The sequence below is a fragment of the Bacillus rossius genome, chromosome 10, assembly GCF_032445375.1.
Source record: "Bacillus rossius redtenbacheri isolate Brsri chromosome 10, Brsri_v3, whole genome shotgun sequence".
NCBI lineage: Eukaryota > Metazoa > Arthropoda > Insecta > Phasmatodea > Bacillidae > Bacillus > Bacillus rossius.
The window spans coordinates 17,927,554-17,941,584 of NC_086337.1; the positions used below are offsets into that span (position 1 = coordinate 17,927,554).

General features: G+C 37.6%; 1 protein-coding gene across 1 annotated transcript in view; it reads right to left on the minus strand.

Annotated features, from left to right (window-relative positions):
• The window catches only part of LOC134535806 (alpha-mannosidase 2), an 80,476-nt gene extending 66,681 nt beyond the window's left edge, over window positions 1-13,795 (minus strand). Inside the window, exons 1-6 of the mRNA XM_063375087.1 lie at window positions 13,679-13,795; window positions 11,371-11,491; window positions 10,266-10,493; window positions 9,441-9,588; window positions 5,101-5,272; window positions 1,753-1,893 (exon numbers count right to left, since the gene is read on the minus strand). Coding sequence (XP_063231157.1) covers window positions 1,753-1,893; window positions 5,101-5,272; window positions 9,441-9,588; window positions 10,266-10,493; window positions 11,371-11,481 — 800 coding nt within the window. The 5' untranslated portion in view covers window positions 11,482-11,491; window positions 13,679-13,795. The remainder of the gene's footprint in view (window positions 1-1,752; window positions 1,894-5,100; window positions 5,273-9,440; window positions 9,589-10,265; window positions 10,494-11,370; window positions 11,492-13,678) is intronic.
• Window positions 13,796-14,031: the final 236 nt, after the last annotated feature.

Below are 14,031 nucleotides of genomic sequence, written 5' to 3' on the forward strand. Positions count from 1 at the left end.
TTGCATTATGATTTGTGTAAAGTAATTTAATTAACTTTCTCCTTTCCTCTAAAAAAAAACTAAAAAAAATTTTTAATTCACTCAATGCGACTGAATAAGTGTCAAAAAAATGGGCTTCGGCAGTTGAAAATTTTATTTACTCACCGCGAGTGGATAGTAGATGTTTAAAACAAATTTTGATCAGGATTAAAAATTTCTTGAATATATACTTATATTTTTGACCATGGGTGTAAATCCAAGGGGTCCCCACTGGAATTATAAAGCCCCTAACTGTAGGGGTCCACTTGCACTTGCAAAATTGTAATTGTGAGAAGGGAATGAACCCCTCACACCCCTCCTAGGAATTCTGCAGATTGTTGTCTTTGTGACCAAATTGAATTAAGAATTGGAAATAGTATTTAAAGTATTTTGAAAGTTTACATGGTTTACAAAAAAAATTGAAAATTTTAGCTTCCTTTAACAATTTATTTTTGTCAAATCAATATTTTAAAGTTACTGATTGTCATTTCAATTAATGTAAACCCATCTAAAGACTTTTTTAGTTTAAAAAAACATTATTAGAGATCAAAATACCAAAAATTTATTTTCAAAACAATTAAATGATGATGATTCAATACAATCATTCATTTAAAAATATTTTATATGACTCATACCTTTTATAATGTTATGGGCAGGGGCAACTCCAGGTAAAATTTTCGGGACAAACAAGGATGCAGTTGCAAACATTTGGCCTTAGAATATTTACAAATTCATCACCTCAAATACTGAAGTACATTCATACAGCTTTTGATAAAATAAAAGTACAGCATATGAATGGAAGTATTCAAGTAAACACAAATACACCCATCAAAATAAAATAAAAATTATTCCTCACAACCAGGCCCCCTTTGGAAACCGCACTTTTATCTTTGTGAAGGATAAAAATAAAAACTTTTTTGTCATACAATTCTTTTGATGAGATATATTACAGATCATATAATTTAAGGCATGATTCTAGAACTTAAAAACCAGAATTCATCACATTTTAACTTCAAAAGAAAGTAGCAAAAGTTATAAAATTATTATGTAAAGACTTAAATAGTAAAGAGAAAAAGTGAATATTAATATTTTCCTTTAAAATGGTGTCACTACAGAAATAAAAAATAAAAAAGTTTTGTAAATATTTTATTAAGTCAAGTGCAATTTAAAGATACTGCTGATTATGCAGTTTATTATGTAAAATGGTAAAATACCCCAAACAGAATCCGAAGAATTGAAAAGTAGGTTTCGGGTCGGGTATTTAAAAGGAAATGAAACCAAATCGGGGAACCACACAGGCCTAGTACTGAAATAAGATTATATTTATATTAATGAATTACAAATTAAAGAAATTATTTGCCTAGGAATCGTTCTGTAAAATATTCACATTTTGTGAGGAATTTTATCTTGATCTTGTAAAAGTGTTCCTGTGCAATTCTTAAAAATAATGATTGTAAACATGATATTCTGTGTGAAATTTTGTGAAATTATTATTTAACGCAAAACCAGAAAGTTACAAATTTTGTGAGTTTACACAAAGCAAAAATGGTAACGTAAATTGTCACGCTATAGACCCTACTTGCTTACATAAAAATTTCTTGAATAGAACTAAAAATAAAGCATATGAAGCAGGAATTATACATACAATATTTTTTGACCACACTAACATAGTTCAACATTAAACACAAGAACAAGAATAAATAAGACTGTTCACACACAGCTTGCATACATCACCTTGGTTTGAACCCCAGGTTGTGTTCCAGCCACTGATGTCCTTCAATCATCTGAGTGAGTATCGAGTAGTAGTGAGTGTTGGCCTCGTCGTTCATCACCCAGCCGCCATTCACCACCTCCAGCTGTCCGTTGGCGATGAGCCTGCAATCACCATGCGCTGACTGCCATCAACACGCCAGGTTAAGGTGCGATTCCTATGCAGCATCTGATGCAGAGCACTGCTAAAAGGGAGTGTTATGGAGGTGTTTCCCACGATGCGTAAGCCGCATACGGCAGCCGTTAGGACAACGAAGCCGCGCGGCTGTACCACTCGGAGAGCAGTGTAGACGCAGCCGCACGGCCGAAGGAAAGGTTCTGTTCACAGTTGGGCAACATGATAAAACGTCAGTACTTGAAACTCTTAGAGAGAATGGTATCATTGTGTTTGGATGTAATCTAAATGCCTCGTCGCCTTGTCATATTTTTACAAGATTAGATGTTCAAAACAACCTTACATAATCCTTATTTTGAAAACCAGTGTTGTTTCAGCATTCCCCTCGCATAGTTGCAGCAGAATTTCTTTATTTTCAACTCAGCCGTGCTGTGTCAGACGCACTACGTCTGATGCGTGTGTCAGATGCCGCATAGGAATCACACCTTTACTGAGCTCCAGCACAACACTATCCCTAACACTACCACAGTGACCATGCATCATCTTCAGTACGACAAAACTACTAGGTTTGCATCACTTGATCTGGAAATTTCCTATCCTTTTCTGCGTGATCCATCAACTCGGTGAAGCTTGCAGCAGCAAACTAACAACGAACCCAGTTTTAACATTGGTTGGATAGACGTTTCATATTAAATTTAATATTATTTATAATCTCATCTCAATTTTATAGGTTTCCAAGTTTGTTTTCATATTAACATTATTTTGGGTGCTTTGTAGGCGTTTATCTTATTTACCCAAAAACAATATGACTCTGAATATAATGAGATCCCAAATTTTTTGACTATGAGTTTATGAAAAATATTTATGTAGTGGAAATAACAATTCAAACACAAAGAAATTAAAATCATTTAAATTAGTACTACTAGAGCTTTTCTGGTGCCACTTTTGTCAGTAGAGTGATTTGCATTGTCTTTTTTGAACCAGCAAGCAATAATTAGAAAGAAAAATGGAGTTTCATGGCTGTAGTTCAAACGCCGTCAGTCGGAAAGCAAATAACGCTGCGACATGCTATGGTAGCCTGGGAGGGTGAAAGCGGAGGGGTGTCATGGTGAAGAGAAGCAGAGGGAAGTGGAAGGAACCCAGCGACAAACTCCACTTGAACTCTCTCCCCATCTCCTCCATGGCATTTCCAAGTGTTACCCTATCTCATCTGTCACGCCTCCCCCATCCAGCGGTTAAGGAAGCCATAAACCACAGCAGACTCAAGTGGCTTAAATGACGCAGTTTACAGACTGATAGTGCAGTTTTTCAACTAAGAGTAGGTCGTAAGACTTTAATTGTTAGTGGTCTAAAGTTGCTTACGTGACACAGTGACGCAGAGCATGTAGTTTCTCGACTAAACTGGGGTTCTCCCAATGGCAAGACACAATTTTGTAATTGTAATATGACCCCCAGCTGTTTTGAAAAATATCATTGCATTACTTCCAAGTGAACACAGTAAGCCTTACCAATGCCTTATAATTTTGTCAAGTGAGCTGGAGTTGTGAGAGAAAATGCCTCGCTCTTTAACTGTGCCAGGTTGCAATGAAGGCTTTGGCTCAAAACCTTCAAATTTTTTTAATTATAATTTTTGGACTCTCGATTAGTTCCAGCCACATAAGTTAGAGGTGATTCCGATGGTTCAGCCAGTGCAGGTTTCGTCATTGCAGCAACATATGACAGGCATTTAATTTTGAAATTTCGAAGTGCAACAATTTAAAACACAATACAGTCATTGGACCAATGACAACATCGCAATGCACTCTGTAATAGTAGTCTTTATTGTAATTAAATCCCGCTTTCTTGAAATTGATTCTAGTTCTTGATTCAGTCTGCCATGTGCGTTCAGTTTCACGTTGTCTCTAGACTGTTGGTGGGCATGTAACAAAATTAAATAAATAAATATGTCCTTAACATTTAATAATTGCTTTCTTATAGAAAACTTTTTTTTTATTTCTGCATTTTACCACTTAATCTTTAAATGACAAATGCAGCCAAATTACAAGTCACGGTTATGCATTACACACCTACAAAGCTCCTAAATAAATGAAAAATCATAAAATACAGAACAGAATTACTACATATAATATTAAACCTTACACAAAAGACCCATTTAAAACAATGCTATGGCTTGGTGTGTCCACAACTAGTGCCATTAGTTTCCTAACTGCCACAAGCTCCAATAAGAGAGCGGAGAATGAAAGGAAGTTGCCAAGCTATCTATATGGCAGTGGTCTGGATGGTTTTTGCCTCAAGCAATAGACAATAAATCCGGGCAAAGTTGTGTTTTTCACCCTTCAATAGTTTCCTTACAACATTTTTATATCATGACACAGTGCTACCAGGCAAGCATAACAGCCCACTCGTTAAAACACCTAACTGTGTTGGATTACACGAGTACAAGTCCTGATATTATCCAGACCGCAATTATAGTACACGATGTGGTGCATTATCATGAAAGCAACTGTCAAAGTGACTTCATCGACTTACTAACGGCTAGCAGACGGAGAATTTAAGCTACTTTCAAGGCTTTAAAACCATAGTTTATTAAATGAAAATTTTTAGTCTAAAGATTTTTTTTTTTTGCATCGACCAAGGATCAAGTGGAGGACGGGAATCGTTCGAATAAATTGTTACATTAAAAGGTTATTTTTTGATGAATTTTGGAATTATTTACAAAATTCTGGGTTAATATCAGATTTTCAGATAGCAGGCAAGATGGCCGAAAGTCTGGTAATAAATACTACTGCACTCTAGTGGATGAAAAAAACTAATATGGAGGCAGTTGACTCTAGCAGACAGTGCACTACATAACACTAACACTTCTAGTAACAAGTACTGAAAATATGATAACTGATAACTTAAAAATAACACACAATTGTTTGCAGAAAAGTGCATGTTTTTATATTAGAAAGCCAAAAACTTTTCAGAGATAATTTTCACATGATTAATGTCTACAGTTTTCTACTACTGATATTTAAAATACAACTTTAAAATTAAGTGAGGGGTTAAAACAAAAATGCAAGTTAGCAAAAGACTGCTTGAGATGAAAGTTGTGACTTCTAACACTATAACTGTTTATTGGCACTCTTCATGACTTTACTGACCAGTCCTTCAGTTTAGCTACTATCTGTGACTTGAAGACATCCTGTACTTACTTCTTTGCTTCTTCCTTCGTTTCTTGTGGAATTTCGTCCCACCACAGGGCCAGAAATGACGTCTCTGCCCAGATAAATTTGCGACGTTCATCTTCTTTCAACTTCTTTACCAAATTATTTAAAATATTTCTTGTTTGTGAGCGATAATAGTCTTCATAAGTCTTAAGCCAACCTGCACATACAGAATAAGTATATTAAGAAGGTCGTATCACAAGTTACAAGGTAAACGCCAAAGTCACAAAACACATAAATATAATTCTCAGATACCATGTGCTTATCCACTAAGGCATATATGCTAGGGATATATTTGACAGTCATCACAATATTCATGCTGTAACTATGAACACCTGCTATGTGGCCCACCCACATGAAGCAAATTATCTAAACCAGCGGACCCCAAACGGAGGGTCGCGAATCAATCCTAAAACTATCAGAAACCATTGAATAAACCATAAAAAAAAAAATAAGAAAAATCGAAACAAATCGAGTTGTGTGCAAACACATATCTCTTGTTAAATACATAACTGTTTTGCTATAAAGTGCTTATATTTTGTCAACCATTTTCAAATCAGAACACAAATTGTTTATCAATAATCACAAATATATAAACACAAATATTATATTATATATTATATACAATATATAAACATCGAAAATCATGGTAATGCACCACACAACACCAAAATATACCATACACAACATATAACACCACATAGCACCGAAATTAAAGCTCAGCAGCATTTAACAAAATTTAATTCAAATTTTAATCAAAGTAATCTTTTTATGTTTTAAATTCAAGGAATGTCATTATTTCTGGAAAAAAATTGTACCAAAGTGCATGGATCAGAAAAATTAATTTAATTTGTTTTATTGTGCATCTCTTATTGAATCATGAATGCTCACCAATTATTTTTTTTTTAATTTTCGGGTAATTCATCTGATTTAGATCATTTTATTACAAATTTTTTATCATGAAAATGGACATATAAATGTTACCGCTGTTTTGGTAGAGTTAAGTATTACAAAATAGTTTTTTATACAAATAAAAACAATAATGTCGAAATTCTCTGTTATAAAATCAAAATTGGACATAAAATAAAACCATGAAATCATGTCTCTACTAATAGTGTTCACAGTCATGTCAGTTACAAGTTGACTGTTTCCAACTGGCATTCTGAAGAGCTTTATTTGGATTGTAAGAGAACTGCGCTTCACTATGCAGGAAAACACATGTTACAGAGAAATGTTTAAGGTTATCTGGGGTGACGAGTTATCTTATCCACAGCAATAGCAAACATCATCAGTTCACTACCACACATACACCGAAGATGACTGCAGTGCAATTGAAAGTCAACAGTTTATTATGGAACTATACTAAGTAATAGAAGCACATAGATAAACCCCTGAGAACAAATTATTATTATTACAAATATCTTGGGTTGCCTGGCTGGGTTCAACAAAAGGAAATAATTTGGTGTTTTCTTTAGCTACCTGAAGTTACTTATAGTGTCAAATAAAATTGTATTCAAAGAGGAGCAAAATTACTATGGGCTCTTTAAAGTTTTTTATTTAAAGCTGTTTGTTGGAAGATGAGAGTTGGGGAAATAAATTTTTTTACAGAGACTTGAAAATAAATAAAGTACAGTAAACTCCCGGTATATTGCGCCCCGATTGATCGCGGAATCTGGTATATCGCGGGTCAAACCATGTCCCCCAGTCAGAAATGAATAATAATAATGGAATAAATGGTTGACAGCCGATTAGGATAATTTTGCGTTGTAACTAACAAACTAAGCATCGGGCAGAAAAAAGCCTAGGCGTAGAAAATGTCCGCAGTAAAATTCTAAACAAGATATCTCCGTACATTATTCCTCTATCTTGTAGGGTTTTCAAATTATGGTCCAATCCAGCCCAGTGATATTTTCTGAAACACTAGTTCTTAACGTCGCTTTATCTCACAAATGAAGCATCGGACAGGGGACCTGATAAAGCCCACCATCCAGCGACATTATCCAGCGTGACTCGGCTGGGGTTTGATGTTGGATAGGCTTGGTTGTCGGCAAGCGCTGGGTAGGGAGAGGCGAGCCGAGAATATGGAGAGAGGTAGAGATTAGAGCGGGCAGAAACACGAGGGGGAGTGGGGGAGGGAATGTGTTCACGCAGCACACAGGCAGAGCATGAGTCACTTGACTGAGCAGCGTCCCTGCGTACAAGGCAAAATCAGGTAGTCCGGTGTTTAAAATTCCACTCCAGAATCTTAATTGGTACTTTACTGGACATCTGTATATAAATGTTTTGTTACAACTTAAACCTACAGACGTAATATTATTGGGTAATTCATTGTATTATACAAGTTCATCTTTTTACTTTGGTATAATGTTTTAACATTAAATAGTAAAGTAAATCGGCTAGCGTATTTTTAATCTTTGCCCAGGAATTCCCAGTGGTCCAATATTTACGTGAACCATACTGTACCACTTTTGCCGTGAGGTAGTAAACAAGTCCCGGAAATGTTTATGTGTAGCGGTCTCCCGACCTTTAAACAGAGGCTGGGGAATATAACACTTGCCGATCCGAGCCACACACACTCAGCAACTCGACACAGCGTTTGGTGAAATAAGTAAAGACAAAGTTTAACACGGTTTTTAATACGGCGTCACTGATTGCGCTAAAACTAAATTGGCGCAATTTTTGTTTCCCACATGTGACCATTTATAATTTACTGTAAGCATGGATAATAAAGTTTAACCACTTGACACGATAGACGATTCTTTATTTTTTATTGTACGAATGCTAGAATCGTTTTTTTCCTGTATCTGCGGCCTGCTTCTACAAAAGACAAGCTATCTGTAAGTAAATCTAGAATTTTTATTTTGTCAATCAAACTCGGTACTTTGCGATTCATATTCGGTTTGAAGTATCACTACAGCCTTTCTTTTTAGAAGACTGACCACAGAATCGTGTGTAACCGCACACACTGCACTTACTTTGTTACGGACACTGACGAAGCAGATACTGTGGCTAACACCACGAGACTGGCAGCAGCAGCTTGTGTGCCGCACGTGTGTATGGCGGCGTGTGGCGCGCTCGTAGGCCGTGCGACAAACTGTGCACGGCACGTGGAAAAATAAAAACAATTCAACATTTAATATTTATCTTTAAAATTTATTATTTTTATTTTTTCACCCGTGTTTAGTGGAAACTGCGGATGCAAAGTCCGCACAAAGGCGGGCCGTCTATACTGTGCGTGCTTGCCGACCTATTAGAACACAGGCGGTGTTTTATGCCTTTTGACCTTGGTCACATCGAAACATCGCGGTTATGCAACAACGCGGGTAAAAGTGATGTCCCCCGACAACCGCGTTAAATAGGGAGTGTACTGTATGTAGCACACTGAACGAAATGAACACACATTTCCCTAGATTTTAAGATAGAAGTTTTACGGTGTGTGTACACCATTCTGGCCCTTCCAGCCGAGAGGCTGCCTGGATTTGATTCTCAGCAGAGCCCAAACTGGTTTTTTTGCACGTGGGAAACACGGCATATGTTTCTTTCAACTTGTGTCCCTTTTTTAGGATGCTCCATTTTCTTCTACCAGCTACTCGCTTAACCACTCAGCCATCTAATTATATTTATGTCAACGAGATGGTGAACCAAAATTTGTTTAATCATCCATTTCAGCCGAAATTTTGTGGTAACACAACAACATTCTGATTATCATTTAAAACTACGGTTGCTACGTTATGTCTGAAGAAAAAAAAACTATTTCTGAACGAAATAACTCCTATTTTTGAGAAAAATAACACATACTTGTTGAAAAGAAATAACAACTACTTGTTCAGGTCTCTACTAATAGCAGAAATCGTGCATTGGGGGGGATAGAGGGAGGGAGGGAGGGATGGAGGGAGAGAGAGAGAGGGAGAGAGAGAGAGGGAGAGAGAGGGAGAGAGGGAGAGAGAGGGAGGGAAAGAGAGGGAGAGAAAGAGGAAGAGGGTGAGGGGGGAGGGAAAGAAAGAGGGAGAGGGGGGAGGGAGAGAGAGGGGGAGAGAGGGAGAGAGGGAGAGAGAGGGAGGGAAAGAGGAGAGGGAAAGAGAGGGAGAGAAAGAGGGAGAGAAAGAGGGAGAGAAAGAGGGAGAGAGAGTGAGAGGGAGGGAGGGGGAGGGGGAGGGAGGGGGAGGGGGAGGGAGGGGGAGGGGGAGCAAGGGAGGGAGAGAGAGGGAGAGAGAGGGAGAGAGAGGGGGAGGGAGGGAGGGAGGGGGAGGGAGAGAGAGAGAGAGACAGGTTGAGATGCGCTGCAGCAATAACCGACACCCAGTACCCTCGGAGAGCTGCAGTCGTACCTGGGTCGTTGTGCGAGTGCGGGACCACGAACACCTTCAGCTTCTTGCGAGGACTCCACGAGTGAGGACTGTACTCTATGTTCCAGCCCTGCTTCCAGACACCCCCGTCCAGGTTGTCAAACTTCAGCTGCTTGTATAACTCCAGCAGCTGCGGCCAGACGGAAAAAATCAGTTTCGTAAATAAGTACGTCCGATATTTGATCTCTTGCTAACATTAGCTCATTGATGAGTTTCAATCATCTGATACCTACGTCCAAGTAAGGATACTTACTGCTGCCCAGTAGAGAAGTTTCGGGCCAAACATTGCCAAAAAATGTCTCATGGTGAACTGCTGTTATTGCAGTATTTAGATTACAAAATATTGAGTCACTTTAAAGGGTGGCCACAAATACATCATTTATAAATTCAGGGAAAATATTGTTTTTAAGATTCAGTAAATGAAAGATGAAAAAATGAAAAAAATCTCTAGCATAAACATAAACGCAAACAAATATAATAGGCAACTAACAGCCACTAAATGTTTTAAAATAAACTATTAACCTTGAGACAGTTGTGAACACGGTGATATGGTTTATGAAAGTGAAATATGGCACGGTTAATCCGCAAACCGGATAAGCCGCACCCAGACGATCGGGAGTCTACTGCAATTTATAAATGATTTACCTAGGTACAGTATTACAAGAGCTACATGAGAGATTTATCGTACGAAATGCATATTTTGAGATGTCCATAAGTTTCTCTGTCTGCCGTTATGCGAGTGGACGTCTGGATCAGTAGTTTTGGGCAGTGCGGTGCCCGCTGCGAGGAGACGGGCGGGGCCTCTACCTGCACATCGGTGGCGGGGGCAGCGCTGGTCCTGAGGCTGCAGCCCAGCAGCCGGCGCCTGGCGTCGGGCGTCTGGCGCGCCGGCGCCTGGCCGGAGGGCGCCGGCGGCTGGCTGCTGCTGTTGGCCAGCTCCCTCACCGAGTGCTTCAGCGCGCCCACCAGCTCGTGGTGGCGGTGCAGGTCCTGCTCCAGCAGCTTCAGGCGTCCCTCCAGCTGCATCCACTTGTCCTGCCACCCACCGCGTCCCCCGCTCCAACCACAACTACTATACCTACCTGTGTCACATGGACGCAGTTATGTAAAAAGGAACCAACCCACATGAAACCTATTCTGAGTATTTTTGAAGTTAAAGTTAATTACAAATTTTAATTCTCCTATTGATAACATAATGTGGGTATAATTTTAATGGTCCAGTATGAATACTGATGTAATAATAGCAACGACGGTACGATCAACCTTGTACTACTTTAATTTATTTTCAAATAAAATATAACAAAATTGTGGATTGGTTCCTTTTTTGCATAACTATTTCCATATTAAGTATTTTTTAAATAAAACACCTTAATAGTTTCAATGAAAGGTCTACCTCCACTCTATAAACAACAAAAGTTTGGTCATTAATTTTTCTTGTGAATCACAGGAACAATAAAATTACATACTAATCAAGATCTTACAATTTGAATTATCTCAATAAGTTGTAGATTCTACATAGAATGAATTTTTCTCACAGAATAGGAATTAACTATTTAATTAATTTTTTTTTTTTAATTTTGTACGAGTATTTAGCTGGATATTTTTTTACATGTTTTTCAGATAATTTAAATGATAATATCCCGATTAGTCGTGTAATTCACTAGAAACATTAATAACCAAACTGTTGAGTTATTCTAGAGGAATTAGAACCTTCATTACAAAAAACTAAGATATTCTACTAAAAAATACATAATTCAAAATAACCAATTGGTTCATAGGTTAAACCGTTTTTTAAACAATTGTTTTTTGAATCAGCCAACCCTGCGTGAAAGTGAGTCTCAAGCAAGCAAGCAAGCAAGCAAGCAAGCAAGCAAGCAAGCAAGCAAGCAAGCAAGCAAGCAAGCAAGCCAACCTGCTGATACTCTTGAGGCAGGAACGTGTGGTCCATGATCATGTACAGCATGATGCAGCCTCCGAAGATCAAGCAGGCTCCCACAATTGCAGACAACTTGCGGATACGCATGATGGTGTATCTGGAACACGATCCAACCACACTTGTAAAAAAAACACAATGACACTGCGACCAACAGTTTATTATGCACATTCAACTTTGTTCCAACCAAAATATTTCATCAATTTGACTAACGACACGCATAAACATGGGCGAAGTAACTAATAAGGTAGACTTGGGTACATCTGTCCCAGTACCCTGTTCTGTAAAATATTATGGTTATGTAAAAAAAAAATACCTATGTTCATTTGCACTTAGGAACAAATGATGTCAAAAAAAATATTTGAGAAAGTATAAAAATAAGAAACAAAACTTTTGTGACATGAAAAATTTACAAATAAATCAGAGAGAGTATAGTTTAATTCTGACATTCTTACTCTATAACAAACATGGTTAGCATCGAATTCACTCTCAGGAACATGTACAATGTGCAATGCCTGACCGCAGTCAACATTATATATTTTTTACGGTTGATCCTGGGGCTGAGTTAGAACTACCAGCCGTGAGTGCCAATTACCTCCGTACACGATACAAAACAAGGCCTTGAACTGGAGCAGTGACGTGTTGTAAGTAGATGAAAGAAATGAAAGTATTGTACACTTTGAAATCACATCAATCACAGAAACAATCATCATATTTTCCATCTGCATATCATCAGATAGAGTTCAAATGTACACAATCTTGGTACAAGGCAGTTTTTGGCAAAATTCCATAAAAGGTATCATGTTGAATAATATAAAAAGCTGAAATCTTACTAAAATATTGACGAAAATTATTGAATGTCATTGAAAAACATAATAATACAAAGCCATGGAACACAGGTACTTCAAATAACACCAAATGGAAAGCTTAGCTACATCTACTGAGACAGTAAAATATAGGTTTTTTTATTCTGAAAACCTCCTCAAAGGATATTTTAGCCTTGGAGGATTTTCGTAAAGTGCTTCTTCAAGGATGTCACTATTTTCTGCAGACCTTTTGAATAGTTACAAAGATACTGACACAATCGCCAATGCAGCCTTTTGTGAAAGGACAGTGTGAAAAATCTGCAAACACCAACAACTAACTTTTGAAAAGAAAGCTAATTCTTGGTTGATGCATCAGGTTGTGACAGCATTGAAAGATTTCAGATACATTTTCACTGCTAGTTTCTCACTGAGTGAAGCCTTAAATTAAAATATTTGGTTAATGTTGAATCGGTGAAGAACATGTTCTTACCATTTGGACACAGCAAAAAAAACTGTGGGCAAACACTAATTGCACAAATATGACATGCACGGCAGAAAAAACTCGAAGCTCGATACTTAGTTCTTCGATGGTGAATGCCAAACAATTTTTACTCTTCCGTACCTCCATTCTCACTGACATGGAGATAATTAGAGGTCATTACAGGTGAATGAAAGATGCAACAGGGAGGTGGAACATGCTACAAAATGTGGTGGTGGAATAAATGGAAGTAATCCAAGAAAACAAGCAGACTCAAGAGTCACTCACTTGCGATAATCCCGGGTTTGACTCCAACTACGATGATACATGAAACAATTTACATTATTGGGGGGTGCATGATTTGATCACTTGACCACTTGGCTCCTTAGGGAAATTAATACTTAAATAATGAGAGATTGCATGTATCTTACAGCACCCTTAATGATTAACTATTAATAAGTGGCAAAGACCCTAGAAAAAAAAATTTAAAAGAAGGTGAACCTACTTAGGAAAGGCATAGTGGAAATATAAGCTGCTTATTAATCAAAACCAATAACGAATATCGAGAAATTGACATTAACCACATACAGGTTTAACAAAGGAGTGTATAGGAGGAGCGATCATGGGTAGAAGATTCAGAGAGAGTGGAGAAGAACAGAAAGAGGTAGGAAAGTATTCCTGGTTAAAACGGGGCGGGAGTGAAAAATGAATGAGGGAAAGATACTGGATGTGAGAAGAAGAAAGGACTTGAGGAAGAGGCTTCAGAAATTGGGCGAGTAGGGGAGGACTCCTTGCCACCAGGCTGAAACCCAATCGCAAGTCAATCAATATAATTGTTCTCGTACATTCCCATGTTAAACTACCATATTACTACATAAAGGTATCTAAAAGTAAGATTTAAGACGAACTTTACCTATATACAAGTTAGGATATAACATTAAAGTTATTAAAAGTTACGTTACAATTGAGTTATCTGAAGAACTTTTGAAGAAAATTCTCTTACCTCGGCCTGATAACCTAGCTGTCAATTGTTAAGTACAGCTAACATGTCCCAAAATAAGCATATACATTACTACCACTTGCATCTGACATGTTGACATTACAACCCTGTACATATCATAGACAATACATTATGAAAGATTAGAAGTTCTTGTGAAACAATTGTTAAAGCGCTTATTGCGGAAGTATACAAAACTAGTAAAAAAAGATGGTGGAAAGTTAAAATTGCAAGTAGTTTACTAAAGTACATTTTATCATAATGACACCGTACGGTCTCTGACAGAGTGTTGCGTAACCGCGGCAGATGTCTCACGGTAGTGTCTTGTCTTAGTTAGATTTTGTTGATCAGTGCCTACT